The sequence below is a fragment of the Ostrinia nubilalis genome, chromosome 25 (assembly GCF_963855985.1).
Source record: "Ostrinia nubilalis chromosome 25, ilOstNubi1.1, whole genome shotgun sequence".
NCBI classification, from domain to species: domain Eukaryota; kingdom Metazoa; phylum Arthropoda; class Insecta; order Lepidoptera; family Crambidae; genus Ostrinia; species Ostrinia nubilalis.
In genome coordinates this window covers 9,817,009-9,837,585 of record NC_087112.1, presented here as the reverse complement: position 1 = coordinate 9,837,585, position 20,577 = coordinate 9,817,009, and the positions used below count along the sequence as shown (strand labels likewise).

General features: G+C 38.6%; 1 protein-coding gene across 1 annotated transcript in view; it reads right to left on the bottom strand.

Moving 5' to 3' along the window:
* LOC135084041 (transcription factor EB) overlaps nucleotides 1-20,577 on the bottom strand; it is a 143,233-nt gene that overhangs the window by 9,017 nt on the left and 113,639 nt on the right. Inside the window, exons 2-5 of the mRNA XM_063978784.1 lie at nucleotides 7,344-7,446; nucleotides 3,928-4,035; nucleotides 3,028-3,129; nucleotides 457-591 (exon numbers count right to left, since the gene is read on the bottom strand). Of these exons, the coding sequence (XP_063834854.1) occupies nucleotides 457-591; nucleotides 3,028-3,129; nucleotides 3,928-4,035; nucleotides 7,344-7,446 (448 nt within the window). The remainder of the gene's footprint in view (nucleotides 1-456; nucleotides 592-3,027; nucleotides 3,130-3,927; nucleotides 4,036-7,343; nucleotides 7,447-20,577) is intronic.

Genomic DNA, 20,577 nt, shown 5'->3' with positions numbered 1-20,577 from the left:
TGCCCACGGAGCATAGCCCGGGACTGAGCAGCGAGGAGGTGGAGGCGCGGTCGAGGGACGCAGTTAGCCAGCACCGACTGCTCTAAACCAAGTGTTCTCCAGGGTTCTACATTAGCTGGTGTCTACACTGACCTCTGAATTAGTGATGCCTATGGAGCAGTGCCTGGGTCCTTTGCCCAGGTCCGGCGCCGACTGCGCGAGCAAGGTTTGTAAGGTCCTATATTATTGTCTAAAGCCCGGTCTGTGAGCACGTAGAATTTTGTCAAATGACCCCTAGCTACCCATCCTTATCGCTCGCGCGTAATTATATTGCTGTCGCGACTGTGCGACTGGCACCCGCAGTGAGTGTGCGAGCGTGATAGGAACATAATTACGCGCGAGCAATAAGGATGGGTAGCTTGGGGTCATTGGACAAAATTCTACGTGCTCACAGACCAGACTATAGTCCACACTGACCTCTGAGTTGGTGGTGCCCACAGAGCAGAGCCCGGGGCTGAGCAGCGAGGAGGTGGAGGCGCGGTCGGGGGACGCGGCGCGGCGCCCCAGCTCCGGCGCCGACTGCGCGGGCGCACTGCGTGGCGACGGCGACACCTGAAGACAACCAAGAAAACAAGTGATGATCAGGCCGAAGGCGAGCTTCACCCGGAATCCTCAACCACGGAGGAACTGGCTATCATACCTCTAACTGTCGGAACACAACAATGCTGTTAATATTGTTGTTATGATGACAGACTTAGGTAAGATGTTGGTAGCTAGCCTGGCGGACTTAGAACATGCCCTACCACCAACCAAACCGAACAGAAAAATCTGCCCCCACTGGGAATCGAACCCGGGACCTCTGCGTCTGAAGCAGGTGGTCTTACCACTAGACCACAGAGGCGGTTAAGTTCTTCATCATTATCTTCATCATCAGGTCATTGAGTTCTGTATTACAGAACTAAGGTACAGACGAAAGATTTTGACTGGTTGAATGAAGTTAATATAGCTCGATCACAAGACAGCATCTATGACTGAGATTTTTAATCGGGAGTCAAGTTACTTTATACTTTACTAGCTTTCCGCCCGCGGCTTCGCCCGCGTGGAATTTTGTCTGTCACAGAAAAACTTTATCGCGCGCGTCCCTGTTTCAAAAACCGGGATAAAAACTATCCTATGTTCTTTCGCGGGACTCAAACTATCTCTATGCCAAATTTCATCAAAATCGGTTGCGAGGTTTAAGCGGGAAAGCGTAACAGACAGACAGACAGACAGAGTTACTTTCGCATTTATAATATTATATAGTTGGGATTGTGGAATTTGGTGTCCACTGCAGGAGCATTCTATTTTACCAGAGCTAGGTAGGTAGGTAAATTGAGGAATCGGCCGATATCCACCAATCAGATGGGTTGGGTAGAATTGTTTAGGTAAGTACTTCAAGGTTACTTTACTCAAGAGTCTTGAGTCTGCTTTTATGTTCTTAAAGTAGTTAGGTGGTTATTCCCGTAGCTACTTAAGGTTGGGTAAGTTTGGTAAGTAAGTCATTGGTGGCCAAACTGTAAATATATTCTGGCTATAGTGACTGAGTTTCATGCGCTGCTTCTTCTCAGCACTGGCCCATTTATTGTCCCGAAACAGTGGTAGGGTCAATACTGGGACGTGTAAAAGTGCTTATGAAAAGCCTATTTGCAAAAATAAATGAGTTTTAGGTACAAGACTTGCAGTGGAAACGAGGTGAGTACTCGTATACTTCCGTTCCTTCTGATCTACGATATCTTATTTGCTTCAGAATTACAATGTCTAGTACCTCCATTTGGCACCACCATACAAGCGAATGCTAAAAGGATCAATCCTCTGCTAATAGGTGAATCACGCGATGTATGGAAACCAAATTCCGCCCGTTTTGTATGAAACGTGACTGATACTGATAAAAGAGTTAGAACCGGCGTGCGAAGATCAACTTGGCCTTCGGGCTTGGTAATAAGATAATGTATTTATTTGGACATACACGTTTGATGCGTAGGTGTTTCTAAGTTTCATGCTGGTAGAGTGTTTATTACTATTGTGGTACTAATACGAGATTACCTGCATGCGGGATTTGTTCGTAATCAACAAAAGAAACTGAATCTATTTCGTTATTTTTTGCACTGAAATAATGATTTTACTGAGAACCTTGCAACTCCAGCTACTTGCCTGCATAATATTTGGAGGATTCAATAAATTGCAATCTATACTAATATTATAAAACTGAAGAGTTTGTTTGTTTGTTTACTTGAACGCGCTAATCTCCGGAACTACTGAAAAATTCTTTCAGTGTTAGATAGCCCATTTATCGAGGAAGGCTATAGGCTATACAACTACGATCAATAGGAGCAGAGCAATAATGAAAAATGTTGCGAAAACGGGTTTTCACGCGTACGAAGTCGCGGGAACAGTTAGTATAAAAATATTAATAGAAGTATATCTGCCCCTAATAAAGTCACTGTAGTTAAAAGCTGTCTAAGATTTTGGTTTATATTCATGGGTTTCATTATAAAAACATTAACAACGTAGCAATATGTTACTCAGCTAATTGTACATCGTCGCTATTACCAATATTTACCATAGTGTTATTGCCCGTATTTCTTCAGTGTTTTATAAATCTAACAATATTTAAACAAGTCATTTTATAGTGTACTTTCTTTGTTAGGAAAATATATCTAGTCGATCTTGTATAGTCAATGTTGATCACACGTCTAGATATTTCTAACTCAAAGTATATCTAACTAGAGTTGTACGCTGTCGATAAAGCTATCGATAGAGCTCAAGAGTTTGTTTGTTTGTTTGAATGCGCTAATTTCAGGAACTACTGGTCCGATTTGAAAAAATATTTTTGTTTTGAATGGGCTATCCATTCATGGAGGAAGGCTTAGGCTAACATCACCCTACAGCTAATAGGAGCGGAGAAGTAAAGAATAATGTTGCAAAGACGGTAAATATTATTGAAACTATTTTCACAGCTAGTTCATGATAAATGTAGGTAATAATTATGGTATATCTTTATTTACCAACCTGTGTTTGTGGTTGGAAGGATTCACTGAGGTACTGTCGGACCTGGCTCTTCTGCTTCTGGATCACGTGATACCTGGTGGGGTTTTCCAGAACGGTTCGGACCTGGAATTTAAAAAGCAATTTATAGAATAAAACTACAAATTAATATACTTTTTCATACTGATTGCATTTGATTGTATTTTCGCCCATTCAGCATTATTTAGCTAGAAGTATTATCGGCATACGGCTCTAATATAATTACAGAGATTTTTCTTATTAAATCGATAAGACTATAGAGTAAACAATTAAGACAAGATGTACTTTGAAATTAGCAATTGTTTTATTTTATCATAAACTCAAAACATACCTTTTAAGTCAATAATTTATGATTTATTTATTACATTTTGTCCAAAACGTTGCTTTCATTTTAGCGTTATTATTATGGCAAGTGCGTGTTGTCTTTTATCTTAAACTCAAAACATATCTTTTAAGTCAATAATTTATGATAAAAATGTAATTTTGTCCAAAATGTGCTTTCTTTTTAGCACTACCAGCGTTATTATTATGGCAAGTGCGTACACAAAAGTACTGTAACAAACTCAGTTACCAGATATTTAGTTTAAAAAGTAGAATAAAAAAGTAGACTATGTACATTTTTTTGTAAAATAAGACCTATCACATCTTCATAAGATTTGTTTGCTTCTTATTCGTTACGCTCTTCGGCAGAGCGGTCGTGGTCACTTTGAGGCGTTGTTCACATCGGTTGTAGAGGCGGATACAACTCTCCGCACGATCTCCCTCCATCTCTCTCTATTGGCAGACTGTCTGGTGCAGTCACATAACGCACGCCGCGCGCCGTCTCCCACTGCTGATTTCACTTGGTTGGCAAGAATAATAATTATAAGAGTGGCACATAATTACCTGAAGAACCTGTGGAGGTAGTTCCACATTAGGCGCGATGCGCGGCACCTCCGCGGGTGAGGACTTCTTCTTCTCCTCATTGTCTTTGGATTGGCCTGATTGCTGTGCCTGGAACAATTGTTAGAAATGATTTTTTTAAATCTTTGGACACATTCATCATCACTTTCTATCTGGTGAGATGCAGGTGCAGGCCAAGAGCATCCTCGATGTGGATAAAAAAACATTCAAGTATGAATTGCTTCAGTTGGTGGAGTGATTGGTTGAAAATTAAAATATTAAAATTGAAACAATTAGGTAGAGGACTTGTTAGATTTGTCATGTCAAAATCTAATACCTAGCCTGGATCTAGAGGAGATTTTTGAGAAAAGTTTCTATCTGATTATTTCTATTGTTCCTGACCAGCCGGGCTAGGATGCGCCCGTGATATAACTTTATCGACGTCAAAATGTATGGGCAAAATCGATAAAATGGCGTGATTACCGCTTATCGCGGCGCGCATCCTAGGCCTACTGGTAGACGTTTCAAACCTATTCTGTTACTGATCTACAGAGATGATTGTGTATCATTCTCTTTTTACCTAATTGTAAATGATCAGAATCTTCTGCTAGTTGCCTAGACAGCCACTCCATCTTGTAATTATCAAGCTGATAAACAAAAATAATCCAATTGGCTTTAAAATGTAGCGTTTTTTCGGTTGGGTAACAGTAAAATTAATCTACTCTAAAAGGCCTTCGCTGCGATTTGAATGAGGCATTAATAAATAATATCAGTCATTGAAATATTAAGGCCACCTGACATGTCACATTGGAAAGTAACCGGTGACGACCGGTGCGATCTGGTTACGATGCGCGCTTATCACGGCCGGTATGGTAATACAAGTTTAAGTACTTAGCGGTATTGTAACGAGATTAACGAGATTGATGGGGAACATCGATATTTAGAGAATAAAGACTTATCGATGAAAGGACATTGTCAGAAACCGCCTTAGATTCCTGGGCACAGCAGTAAAGTATCAATATTAATCTCTTACTTTTTGAATACTTAAATATTAATTAGATTGTAACGGACACTTGAGGATTAGAAAATGAAATAATAAAAGTATTTTATACGTATTCCATAATACTATGACGACATCCGGACATTTTAGGGCGTGGCCTGCTCCATATCCTATGAAGTTCCATAATTTGTGTCCATAAAATCTATGTAAAATCGGCACAAGGCAATGCCGAACTTCATTGTTAGGAATCCATGTAATAGTGATGTTGACTGCGGTCATCATAGACAATAAGATACCGATCTTGTAAATAAAATAAATCGTCCAAATTGCTACAGTATGACTAGATTTTAATTAAAAGTTAAAAATATATTGCACGATACTACAAGAAGCTATCTAATGTGTCCAACTGGTCGAAGGTCATGAATAAAATAAAAAGAATTGTGATCATAACACTGATATAGACAATGACAACAATATGGGATCATCTTTAATATATCTGTTACAGTTTCAAATCCGATGAAAAATCCAATGCCGCTTAAAGTGAGAGAAATATCTAAAGTTCTAATAGAATTGAAAGTTTTATTCGCTCAAAATGCTTATAACAATAAATTGGTAATACATTTCAAATATTAAGTACCTTTATAATGTATCGATAGAACCAAAATGATATCCTCTCAGCTTGGAAAGGGAAAACCCAGGATTGGGGGAGCGCTCCAGGCAATTTTTAGAACATTTCATAGGTGGTAGTAAATAATATTTATTTTATTATTAAAATTGAATATTTTGATATTGATAAAATTGAATATATCTTTCGATTCAAATACCGAATATTTTTCAATCGATAATAATTATCGAGAATTGTTAATAATATTCAATTAAAAGTTGTTCAATCCCTAGTCATGCATAGACTAAGACGGTAACCATGGAGATAGTTAGTTTGGTAAGTCACGTGTTAAATGTCAAGAGTGAAAAGTAAACATAGGATTCATGTTATTTATTTACGTGCAAAATGTAAGTAAGTAAATCATAAAAGTGGAACGCCGAGCTATTTCCAAAACCCGTCCAATATTATAATACAATTTGGCTGCGACAACTACAATACAGAACATCTCCCAAATTGATGTGTATAAAATAATATAATACAATACTAGTAAGTAAGAGGTTATGATAACAATATTGCTATCAATAAGTTTATAGAATTGGTCCGCCAGGAATAATTGTTCTTACATAAAGATTTGTGTCATTTAGAACCTAGAAAGTATTATTTCGGCACTGTTGATCTAACGGCGAACAATGTATGGAGAACGAACATTGTCCTTTGCACTTTAAACTTTGGCCATGTTGTTTCAGCCAAATGACGTCCACTGCTGGACAAAGGCCTCCCCAGACGCTTTCTATAACGACCGGTCCTGCGCTGCCCGCATCCAGGTTCTTACCGATTATCCATGTTGTTATGGGAGAGTAGAATAGGTCCACTTCTGGTCATAATGTGACCTCAACATCAACATAGACATCAGGCCTCGTCGTTTAGGGACTGTAGGCGAAATCGTCCATTTGCCTGTAGTATATCAGAGAGGGTCTTCCTCCTCCAGTAAAAATCAGTGTGCTTGATGATGATCATTGTTCGCATTCGTGAAATCTTTATGTACGGCATTGGCAAATAAAACATACAACATATTTCTATAAGTAGTCTTAATAAAATTACTTAGGTGTTAAAAAGCCTTGAGCTGGTCGAGTCCGAAAACAATTACAACCTTTCAAAAATATTTTTATAGAAAAATAAATGGCTTCATTTAAACTTTCGCGTTATAGATATCGATAGAAACGTGCACATCACTAGTGCAGGCATTTTACAAACAATTACTTTATTAATGTGTGCTGTCTCAGACACAATCTCAGACGTGAGCGTAATGTGTCACCGCAAACTAATTAGGGCTAGTTTTTTGATGATTTTGAAGCAAATGACAAATCGTTGACAAATTTTTTCATGGAATATTATATTATATTTATGGAACAACGCCTCCGTTTTCAGTGGTTATGGAGTTAGAATACTTATTTCAACCATTGAGCTGTGTAAAATAATACATATATCAAGGATTTCTTTAAAAAGGACTGTTCAAAATTCCTTATTTGGTTTGAAACTCGTGCTCTATGATTCTTAGTTTTGGAGCACCTCTATTTTATCTTTATCTCCTGCAGCAGGCTGTGGAGACCAAATTATGTACTTGTGTGAGTAAGTGTACCTGCACATAACGATAGTGTAATGTCTATCAAAACTTTTGAGAAACGAACAGTAGGGAGCTATCACACATGTAAAGCTCACTCGCCTTCGTGAATTGCAACAACTACGAGTATAATGGAAGTTACCTGATAGTTGAAAATCGACCCTAAATTAAAGAATTTAGAGTCTAGTTTGTACCTGTAAGGATTCCCTGCGCAGTTGCTCTTGCGCATGCTCTCGCATTAACTGCTGCTTCAGCTGCGTGCGCGACGTCGGCGTCAGCGTTTTGAACGTCGGTGGACTGAAACAATAGAGAAAATTAATTAATTACTGTCAACGTAAAAGATCCTTTGGGTCTACAAGACCCATGGGCGACTATAGCCCAAAGGTTACATGGGAATGTCGTTTTATGGGTCGGTGGTCAATCCTCGTTAACTACTAAGGATTATTGTGGTGAACTAGCAGGGGGCAAATTTTCTGCTGGAGGGAAGGAAGGGCTTGGTCTAATTCGCCTGGCTAGCTACCACCTCCTTACTTAGGTAAGTCTTTCGCGAACGACAATGTTAACAGTTTTTCGGCAGAGAAAAAACGGAAAAAAAGACAGTTCTTCCATAGTTAAAGATTCTGGGTGAAGCTCGCTCCGAACTTTCTGCCTTAAATTATGACTTTGTCGCAGGTCGGGTGCAAACCAGGAGCTAGAACATGATGGTTAATAAAGGACTAGGTAGTAGGTACTGTAGAAGGATTTCGCGTAGACGTAGGTAGGACCTTCTTACTATTTTTTTCCAATCCTTGTGACAATTACTATTTTCAACGTATTTTAATTAATTAGCTCCAAGCTACAGTCATAACTACGTATAAAAATCAAAGATTACAAATTAATTGCCACATTATATCTGTGAATAATAATCTTTGAATCTTTGCGTAAAATTATGAAATCGGTAAATTAATCTGATTTCCTGCTGTTATCGATTTTAATCTAAAAATCTTTCATCAATGTAATCACATATTAGAGGCGTGTGCCGATAAAGACTGCTGGATACACAAATCTTCAACGTTTGTGTGACAATCGCACCATTAATATAGTTTTAAATATGAAAGTCACTCTCTAGTTGGCACCACTGTCGTGTAAAGCCTTGATCACACGTACCGAGTAAACTGGCGAGACAGTAAAATGTTTACTCGGTCGAGACAGTTGGGTGAGCGAGTCACATACTCGAGGCTCGGCCGAGCACTCGCCGTAATGTTTATACACACCGAGTACTCGGCCGAGAGCACTGTCTCGCCCGTTTACTCGGTACGTGTGATCAAGGCATAAGGTTCTGTCACTTGCCAGTGAAGTCAATTGTTGAGCGGCGTCTCAAAATTAACTTTGAAAAAATCTATTTATCAGTCTTCTGCTCTATGCTATAAATGTCATGATTTACTTCACTAGACTTTCTTGCATGCTAGACTGCATGATGCATCTTACTTAACGTCAAGTGTGATTATAGTCTGCCCTAAGCTGCATTTTTTATGTGATAGGAGGCAAACGAGCAAACGGATCACCTGATGGTAAGTGATTCGCCCATAGACTACGTATAATAAATATTTATACCAAATATTTATACGCATAAAAAACGTAAGAAAACATACCACTGTCAATTTCAAGTGAACTATATTTGTCATTGCATAACACATAAACACATAAAGATACAATTGATAGAGCATGCCTTAGACAACAGTCATCTGTTACGCATACAATACAATGCGAACCGCCCATACAAATCGTGGACCACCTAATATGTTACTTGTGACAAACTATGATTGATTGTGTATTAAAATTATTAATGATCGACAAGATAGGACAAGTCTTATAAGGCGGTCTTTTGGTCATGAAAACTCTTTTAAAAACCCAGAAAGCGGATAGTTTTTTGAGATAAAAGAAATTATAGTGGTTATACAGGGTGATTTGGTATCAGAGCATAATCTTGTAAGGGGTATTACAACAGGTCATTTGCAACATTTTTGTTTATGGACACTCTTATGAAAAAAATAACCATTATTGAAAAAATAGACCTTTTAGAGTTTAGACTTAATATGAGAAAATAAAGAAAACGAATAACTATCTTTTCCTTGTTTCTTTAGAAAAACTAAAGGACTTTTGCATATGAGTGTACGTACATACACAAAAATTGAAGCCCCTTACAAGATTGTCGCCCATATTTACAAACGTTACTACGAGGTCTCACGGTGCGCGTGGACGCACAGGGTGACACACGAACCAATCACAGAGCTCTATTTAACTCTGTGCGTTCGATTTACTGCTTCACTTAAGCAAGCATCGATTGTGAATACGGGCGTATGCTCTAATTCTAAGTCACCCTGTATATTTAAATAGTTTGTTTTACCGGTGCACAACAAACACAGTGCGCGAACAAAACACAAGTTCACAAACTCGTATGGGTGCGCGCGCGCAACGAGTGTGCCTTGACCGCCAATTGAGAGACATATCGATACCCTTTACTCGCATTGTGAATGGTGATGTATGAGAGTGTATGAAATGTATGTAAGGTGTTTAACATAGTCTTATAGGTACATAATACAGATTTGATTTTGCCTACGTTTAAAAATCTACATAATCTCAAAGAATTTGAGTAAGATTGTAGTGTAAGAAAAAGTCAAGTCATTAAATGTGTACTTACTATAAATAGGCTTTTTTCTCGGCCTGACCTGGTTGACCGGTAGAGAATGCACTGGCATTTAGATTAAATAATGAAATACATTTTGCAATAATCCTATTTTTTTTCATTTTGTGGCACATGGATCAGCAAAATTAAAATCCTGCATCTCACAAAAAGGCATACAAAAACAAACGTCAAATTGTTTTGGCTCTGACGTCGGCAGACGGTGACGTCACTATTACAGGTAATCGCGGATAACCGCAAGATGTTGCAAAAAGGTTGCAAAGACAAATACTACGGTTGCAATTTGCAATTCCAAGATAATTTTGAATAGGAACAAATACTTAATGCATATTATAAACAATGAAGTCACATTATTATTTGCATAATAATTCTGACGAGTCAAAATCAGACAGAACAAAAAACGCTTAAATTTTCGCAGTAACTAAATGAATTCACTTAATATTCGCATACGTCAAAGCATCTGTAAGGATTGAGTTGAATGCCCAGCTAAAGAAAGGCACAGAATCTATAGTTTGAATTAACTTAGTGGGTTAATGTATACCTTTATATGCACCATTGCTACCAGGGGTATCTATGGTGCGAACCATTTCAGGATCCTATAATTTCAAATCCCCTGGTGTTCATACACGCCCTGTATAATCCTCTAGGTTTTTAATAGAATGTAGAGCTTGAGTTCTTGAGGTTGCAATTAAAACGTATACTGGGTAAGTAAAGATTTAGCAGTTAAAAAATGGCGCTTGTTTTGACAAGAAGATTATTTGAGCTTGCACCACCATACTCGAAAAAGTAGTCTCTTTTGTATTGATACAAAATCCATCAATGATGGCAAACAAATGATTCTTAAACTAAGCACGGAGTCACCAAACGAGTAGCGTAGAATTCTTTCTACTATAGTAAAACGTGAAGAAGTAAACATTCGCTTACGCGATTTCGTTTGCGTGTACTGAATTTTGATTTATTTATTACTGTGTTGTGTGTGTACTACTAGCTCGTCATGTCACCTATGAATAGACGTATAGAGGCAGGGCTTAATCTAATAAAAGAGTTTTGCTACCGTAGTAATCTGCGCCGTCATATCTATATTAAATTCCATTGTATACCTTTACGTTTCAACTAAAGGCTTCTCCCACACATTTAAACTACGACCTGCTCCAGGTACTTCCCGCGACCTTCACCAGATCGTCAGTCCGCCAAGTGGGAACTTATAAACATTGTTACAGTTAGATTCGCACATTTCTTTTAGTTAAAGTTAGTACGATTTGGTTGCCTCTTTTCTGAACGATCGCCCGCTCTATGGAATCGTTATCCCACCTAGAGATGTCAAGTCCAAACCATTGCAGTGTTTGCGCAATTTTATCACTGTTGGATCTACAAATGCAATCAAAAGTCCTCATTGCAAGTCCCATGCAAAATTCTTCACACAAATTACAGCTCAGTTTTCGTGTCGCAAAATTTTCGGTAATGACAAACGCATCCAGCTTTCGAATCGTCTGCTTGTCCCATATTCACATGATCAATCATCAATTTGGCCGCGTACGAGACGACAGCTGCTGAATACAAATTTCAATTGTTGTAGATACATTCGTGAGTGACCGTTATCCTGATGTGGTAACTGGTAAGATCTGGATTTTTCTGGTTACAACTTAAGTTTCTTAAAGCTAATTTGTTTCTTATAAAGTCAATAATAAAGATTAAGAACGCATACGTAACAAGTTAATCTCGGAATTGTTGTTATTCCCCGAAATGACATTTCCAGCGAAAATACGATATAAATCTTAGCGTGTTCTTTACTAGGAACAAATCAGACTGCATTTTTAAGATGAACTTGCTGGATTCATATCACATTCGAGGTAGTAAAGGTCCGGGGTCTTCAGATATCTGTGTCTCCTTGTCTCTTGTAGCCAAATAGTTATTGGTCTCAAAGCGCTGGTTGGACGCAGTTTCTTTCTTTTAAAGAATATTAGCAATTTGTAAATACTAATTAGTAATAATCCCGTTAATCCTTTGCAGCTTTGTGGTAAGCTAAATATGCATGTGTTATGAGTGGGCTCAGCACAATAGTCGAGCGGCGACGGAGTTCGAACCCGCCTCGTCGTTCGAAGATTATTATGAGACATGTAGCGATTTTTGGTCGTTTCTTTTTTCTTTGAGAGTTTGATGATTTGCAAGTAACTATACTATTTATCCTATTTAATAGTCCGCGTAAATAAAGACTTTTTTTACTTTTCACTATGACCTTGCTGGCTCAATTTCTATAATATTTTATCACGTTTTTCACAGTATCTTCCATAGCCTAACGATGTCCTCAAGCGCCATTTAACAGCTTGTTTGGCGTAGTCATCGAAGCTCGCGTGACGGCTGCGTTATGCGCCGGCGCAAGGCCGCGTCAAATTGACGTACAGCCGCGGCACATACGACAAATCACTTTGGCATCTAATTTGGTACCAATAGTGGCTATTTTAAAACAGAAATGTATCTGATGTGTGTGACTGTACAGAAGCACATGAAAGTAAACACGGCATCTAATTCATGGTAATAAGGTGCCATTTTACATCAAAACAGTCTGATGTGTGTCGACTGTATTGTCGTGTTGCCATGTGCGATTTGTTTTTCTCATCATCAGTGGATTATTTTTCCGAGAATGAATGGAATGAATTGGTTGGTCGCACAAGTTGTGGCGCTTACGAGGTTCAAAGTGCCTCGCAAGCCGGGTCTACAGCGCGTGTTTTTCCCTGCATAATGAACAAAAACAATACATGTCAACATTTAACATTTTTGTAGGCAATTTTGAATATTGTTGACATGTTTTGTTGATTGGTAGGGCAAAACACACGCTGGAAAACCGGCTGTACGTAACCCTTGGTTACCATTTCAGACAGTTCCTTCCAGCACACATCTTTAAGTGTATAAATCTAAATATACATATAACTCAAAGGTGACTGACTGACTGACATAGTGATCTATCAATGCACAGCCCAAACAACTGGAAGGATCGGGCTGAAATTGGGCATGCAGGTAGATGTTATGACGTAGGCATCCGCTAAGAACGGATTTGGCGAAACTCCTCCCCTAAGGGGGTAAAACGGGATCCACGCGTACGAAGTCGCGGGCGGCCGCTAGTTACTTATATTAGTTATATTAAATTACATAACTCTACTAGCACCCATTGAAGTCAGTAACAAAAGGTTCCATTGTTATTTATCTGAGTAAATGACATCAATTAACGTAATGATACAAATCGCCATGCAAATGATAGATTTATTTAGCATAGATTTATTTAAATCTTTTACCCACGATTATAATAATGAAGACAAGTTTATCATTCCGCATTCATGACATAATATTGCACGACGACTGATTGTTTTAAAATTCCTTTAATTACCTATGTATGTACTTCTTTATGATATTTATTTAGGAATTAGGTACAACATCGTTTCTTTGTACAAAAGTAGACGTCTTTTGGTTGAAACGAAAAATATTGGAGAAAAAGTTATCTTTTAAATAGTAATGTCTGAACATTTATTGGAATTTCTGCATTAGCTCTGTGATTTCAAAATGATTTCTGATAACAGCAAAATAGGGGTTAATTTAAAATATTTTATAGGATGTTAAGCCTTATTAATAGACTTAGGCTGGGTTGCACCATCTTACTTTAACTTTAACAAATACGTCAAAAATCTGTCAAACTCCATACAAAACGCACTGGTTATCGTTATAGTTACCGTTAAAGTTAGGTGGTGCAACTCAGCCCTACTCATAGATAGTAGTCGGACTATTATTCAAAGACAATCAACTTGTAGACATTTGCCTCTATTTATAATTATTTGATAGGGATCAAATATAACATCAAACTTTCAGGTATAATGTCTGCAAAAATTATACGTAATAAAATTTATCTTAGCTATAACAGCGTGGACCTGATATCACTATATCTATATCTTTTCTTGATTGTCTTATCTTTGCGACAGGCGCCTGCGCTATCTTTTGGCACGTCCATAAAGTTTTGATTTGATTCGCCAAACTGATAAGGAATTCAGTTAATCCTAGTTGAACTTGTGTTTTTGTTTTCGTAACAAATCACTGGAAATACTTTTTGTTTATGTTAAACTTATTTTTAGCGTTGTCAAAGTCACTCAATTATAATCAACAGTGTTCAAAGCAAACTTCATTTATTATTATTAATTTGGCGTTACAATAGCCCAATGGTGTTTGCATCAGAATGCCGTTTCCAGGGTCTGTGGTTCGCTCACCGTCGTCAGCTGCACTATTTCAAAATATTTCTCAAATGTATTATTGTTTTTGAACTTAATAAATCGTTCAACGTAATCGTAGCGTAGGCAGGCCTCCCACTAGGTGGACCGACGATCTGGTAAGGGTCGCAGGAGGCGCCTGGATGCGAGCGGCGCAGGACCGGTCTTTGGGGGAGGCCTTTGTCCAGCAGTGGACGTCGTTCGGCTGAAACGAACGAATGAACGAACGAAATCGTTCAACAAAAATGTCACAATGATTTTTCACAGTATCTGCGCATGAGTCGATTTTTTTCTCTCCAAAAGTAAAGTTACTCTGACGACCTAGAAAACTCATAACAAACCGTTTAAAACAAATTAAATCGAAAACTAACAAAATTACTCATAATTTGTCACTAACGAACACTTAAAAATGCGTTGAGCATCTACTAATTTACTACTAATTAGTGTCGTAATACTACAAGTCCCATTACACGCCGCCATTGCAGTAATAATGGGAAGTAATGATGGGTATCCTATGGTCATGGCTTCCGCGTCGTCTGTCCGTCGCACCATGACGGTATTTATGTATATGCGTAAGTAAATAAATTATAAATGAATTGCAGCCTACATTGCTATTACTGATTGTGCCACAATAAGCAATCCGACTTAAAGTCTCTCATAGGTGGTAAGACTACCTATCTGAGATCCAGAGGTCCTGGATCCTATACCCAATAGGGACAAAATTTACTGCTCGGTTTTATTGGTCGCAAAGCTTGTTCTAAATCTGCTTGGCTAGCTACCACCATTTTATCTAACTGAAAAGAAATAAAAAAAACGTTTGCGTCATATTTTACTCCCTTTTCATTCAATTTAAAGATAATTTGTGGGGTAAAAACTTTCTCACGTCTTTCCCAGGGTGTAAAACTATTTCTATACAAAATGTAATAAATAGGTTTAGTGTCCGACCGAATGTTCGGTTTCGGTTTCGTTTTCGGTTGAGTTTCGGTAAAATCACGAGTTTCGGTTTAGTTTCGTTTTCGGCGGCAAACTTGCCGAAACTACGACCGAAACCGAATGTGCATTCGGGAGTTTCCGCACTGTTATCGGTCATGTTCGGCGTGTTGAATGAGTGAATGAATCCGATCAGAGCCAATGTCGTGATTCGCTCGCTTGTTTGTTTGCTGTAATTGCTGTTAGTTTTGTTTTGTTGTGGTGGCGAGTTTTCGAGTGATTTATTTTGAATTTGGTCAGTTTTATCTCGTTTTATGTCGTTATAACATAAGAGCTGATGTAAACACCAAAAAAAAATATTCAATATGACTGATAAAAGTATAATCAAGTTTAATCTAACCTATATTTTTTTTTTTGGTTCGCAAATGCTATGCGTAACAAACAAACATTAGTTAAGTACCTAGTTAGTAATGACTATAGTGCATTTCATGGTGATAATATTATGGATTCAGAGTTTCAAAGTTCATTTTAGTATTTAACACCAAGGTATCCAAGTGGCAAGTACAGTAGATACTAAATTACGTACTACCAATTTTGTTTTGAGAAATTATTAAGGTAAAAGACCCGACCATGGGACGGGTTATGTAGATGTCCTGAATATTGCGAGTAATTAAAAAAAATCTAGACTATAAGGGCTATATTTCACCGGGACACCATGGCGGCGCAACCAGTCGCCGCTACCAACAAAATGTATACAGCTCTATAGAGAGTTACTCACCTGGTGCCCGTTTGGTTGCGCAAAAATTTAAAGACTGACTGATTATAATAACGTAGCCTTGTAAGGAAGTTTCGGTTTCGGTTTCGGTTTCGGCCGAAATAGACACCGTTGCCGAAATTCGTTTTCGGTTTCGGTTTCGGTCGGACACTAAATAGGTTCTGGTGTTTATAGCTACGTTGCACCATCTAACTTTAACTTTAACAAACGTCAAAAATCTGTCAAGCTTCATACATCCATACAAAAAATACCGGTTACAGTTATAGTTACGGTTAAAGTTAGGTGGTGCAACTTAGCCTAAATGTTAAAAGGAAACACAGCCTAAGTATTAAGTAACAGACGGTTAGACAGAGTTCCTCTCGCATTTATAATTAGCATGAATTAAAAACCTCATCGCGGCCTTTATTGCTCTGACAACGGAATAAAACAATTAAATAGAAGAAAATCAAGATAAAGCATAAGTACTGATGACGCTCCACGCGTGGCCTTGTCCAGCTGTGGGAGTGTACGACGCGATTACGATGCACGATGAATCGTAATAAAAATCGTCACGCGATTGAAATCGAAAGGGAACGATGACTCTACATTTCTGGAACAAGATTCTCAATCTGTTTTTGTCCCATATCTATCGCAAAATGCCCCAAAACAAAGCTTTTAAGCAGTTTGTCACATTGCTTTTGCCTCTGTGGAATTAAACCCAGCGATTACAGCTGATTTTCTATCAGGTACGGATATCATCAGAACGTGAATGTCAATTAACTTTCTGTTCAAATTTTGGGGATATAGATTATTTAATTTAACCATGGACCCTAGAATATTAATGTTAGAAGGTTAGAGAAACTGGACAACCAAAGAAACTATAGAAGAGCGTGTAGCTTCGTTTTGGAATAAGGAACATTGCACTAAGTAGACTAGAAAAAAAAAACAGTTTTATGATAATATCATTTACATGATTTAAAGCCTTTTGAAATCCTTTTTTTATGTGTCCTACAAAAGTGGTTTTGATAAAACATGGACATATTCTGTAGGACACCCCACAGGGGCCGAGAGCACAGTTTGAGAACCGCTGTACTAGAGCATGAATGAAGCTCTACACGCGACTAATCGCTAGATTGGTTCTGCGAATCGGTTTGGACGCGTTGGACGACTGAGACAAGGTCAGATGTTAATTGCGGGAATCGTTCAGCGTTCGTAGAGTATTCTACTAGTAAATTGAGCATAAAATTAAACTTTTAGTAGGACATAGCTATATCCTCTAGCTTTCTCTCTCTTTCTCATAAAGGTAGCAGGAAGCCGCTGGATGCAGGCAGCCATCAACCGACCAGTATAAAAATCATTGAGGGAGGCCTATAGTCAGTAGTGGACGTCTAGTGGCTGAAATTATGATGATGATGATAAATAATGATAACTAAGAGGTGACTTAGGGACTACACATCAAACAGAGCACGGGCAGCAGCGCTCTCTGAAAAACATCAATCTTTTAAAGTGCGATCTCCAACCCGCCTGCCAAGCGTGGAGATTATGACAAAACCCGGCTCCACTATAGTGGAGGAGGCGCATAGTCCAGCAGTGGACTGTAAAGGGCTGTTGATAATGAATACATTTTGTTTGGCTCCAAAAAAATCTTTCTGATGAACATAGGCGGTACGAAGTTGCCAGATTAGCTAGTTTTATAACATTTTTAACGCTTGCATAACTTGTGCATAGGTAAGTTTAATCTTGTTTTTATGCAGAAAAAACTTGACGTTACTCATACCAGTATGTATAAAATTCATTAGTGAACACACACTTAGAACTCACGCGACTGACACTGACACAGGCCGTCATTTCACGGATGACAGACGTCACTTTTTCATCAGTAATGACGGTCTTCCTTCGACCAAGGGCAGCCGTGAGAGGCATTACGTACGGGGTGTAATTTGTGCCGCTTCCGTGTTCACTCTGAGGGCTGAGGTTGCAATTTTCAGGTGGTTTTCATGGGAAAATTTAAATTTATGGTAAAGAATACAATATTTTGGTTTTTGAACTGTAAATTGCATGTTATCGAATGAAATTATCCTTCTACATTCTTCGTTTGGACTTGTCTAAACTAATTACATATAACGAATATTAAGAGGAAATATTTGATTGTCTATTTGTTTTGGAAAGGTTCCGAAACTACTGGACCGATTTGAAAAATTCATTCACCATAAGACTCCTACATTATTTCTGATGAACATAGGCGGTACGAAGAAGCAGTACGAATATTTATGGCTAAACCTATGGCTTTCTTAAAGGTAAATCTATCTTACCTACTAACTTGCTATAGTTTTTGGATCGAAGGGGTTCACATAGTTAAAATAAATAAAAGTTGCTCAAAAATCACTAACTAAAATTACTATTTAATCGTCAAATGTTTAAGGAAAAATCGTTTAATATTTGTTTTTGCTTCTGTCATATTTTTTTCCCTAGTAGTGCTTCAAGGCAAACATGTAACAAGTAAAAGAACACTATAAATACTAAACTATGACTATCTTTTCGATCGTAGTAACGTACGAGTATGAACAGGTCAAGCGTGGGCAGGCCTGCTACTAGGTGGACCGACGATCTGGTAAAGGTCGCGGGAAGAGCCTGGATGCGGGCAGCGCAGGACCGTTTGTGGAAAACCTTGGGGGACGCCTTTGCCCAGCAGTGGACGTCATTTAGCTGAACGAACGTATGAACGACGTCATATCAAACTAAACGATGTAGTATCTTTGGTAATTTTGATAAGTGCTATTTTGCTTAACTATCGCCCGTATTCACAAACATTACTATGAGGTCTCACAGTGCACGTGGACGCACAGGGTGACACACAAACCAATCACAGAGCTCTATTCAACGCTGTGCGTTCGATTTGCTGCTTCACATCGCATCGTTTGTGAATACGGGCGTAGGTATAACTTGATAAGACTGTACTTTGCCATTGTGTAAAACTACACAACCTTAATTCTGCAAACTATGAATGGGGGCTTCATGAATGAACCAAGAGCAGCCCCATTATATGTTAATTCATTATCTAGAATCGCTAATTAGAAGCGTAATAAGTGTAAAATCGCTTCCATCCGGCCAGCAGAAGTGGGTACGGTAGGCAAAGCAAGGTGACTCCTAATTAAGTATCATCATGATTAGTTGAGGTCATCATCATAGTTTTCAGGACATACCCAGTCAAGTTAACTGCGCACCTGGCAGCCGTGACGTCACACCGACGCTCTGGTACGGACGGGGCGAACGCGGGGAAGGTGTGAGTGAGTGCGAGGGAGAGTCGCATTCCAGCGAGGTGCGCAGTTGTCTCAAGTTTTACAGAATATTGGTTTTAATGCTCAGGTCAGCGCGTCATTTATTTACTAACCCTTACGTGTTGAACACTAGTTTCAAATGATATTTCCATACTTTACATCACTTTAAACGAGTGTTCAACGAATGTGTGTAACTATGTCAGGCCTGCAGCGATAAGGATTATTTTCTGTTCTGTCAAACGTAATGAGGAGAGACAGAGAACTGCATATCAAGCTTGACACTTACTCCTTTACACGCTCGTTGAACAGTGTTTTAAAGTGACGTTTAGTATGGAAATCTCATTTTAAAACAGTGTTCAACAACTGTGTAACTTTTAATTAGTAAGGGGGTTAACGTTTAATCTTATTATAGTTAAAAAGAGCTACTGTATGCAACAAAAATATCAGTCTGTAACATCTGTTTGTAGTGACTCTACCAACTTCAACTCTACTATTCGTGCTCACAAATCAGTTAAATCAAGCACTCGTTCTAGGACTTAATTAGGGTTTTTATATCTTGTTGCATCCTGTTTACCCACAAAAGTCTTGTTCGGCGACAATAACAGGTAATATTAAATCAAGATTCTTAGGCTGAGTTGCATCATCTTACGTCAAAAGGCTGTTAAACTCCATACAAAACACACCAGTACTTCTTCTGCGCTGATTATTTACGCTATTTTGTGTAAAAAGTTTTGTTTAGTGTTCAAATATTAGATTTTTCCTGGGGTCAGTTATTCACAAAAATGTGCATTTAAACAAATAAAATGTAAAATGTTTCAGCACGTGCAAACTGGAGACTACACACTGGCGATTTGGAACACGGCGATGTCACGTAGCGAAACGAAAACGTAGCGTGTTCGTTGCCTGCACGCTGCGATCTCGCCTCGCCGTGAAATGGCTAATATGAAAAGGCTCTTATACTTATGAAGCGACTGGGGTATCTTGCGATTGAAAATTTGTCTTTTCTTATCTTTCACTTGGAGTTCGTTCGTTCGTTTCAGCCGAAAGACGTCCACTGCTGGACAAAGGCCTCCCCCAAGGATTTCCACAAAGACTTGGAGTATCTAAAGATAAATCTAAAAAATAAAAATGCATTACTTACTCTTTCTTATTGTTGACTACAATGACTAGCTTCACTTTCCGAGGGCCCTTGGTCATTTTGCAGATCTCCTTGCCTTTTTCTCCCGGGCCCTGGGTCAGTATTTTTAGTAGAGGAATGTTTCCGGGGGTTCCCCTCACAGCCAGACCGGCTGGTCCAGCCGTCACCTCGTGCACATCGTCACTAACTACCCTCCCCCATTGTCAACTCAGTCTTGATTCACTTGTCATTAATACTACACAAATCACTTCAGGTAACACTGATTTTAATACTGATCTGGAAAAGGTTTACTTTAGACTCGAGTCGATTTCGTTTAAGGATTATGATAATCGATGATTTATTTTGTTAATCTTTTTATCAAAACGTGAATTTTTGTTGTGGTGGTGGAATTCGGC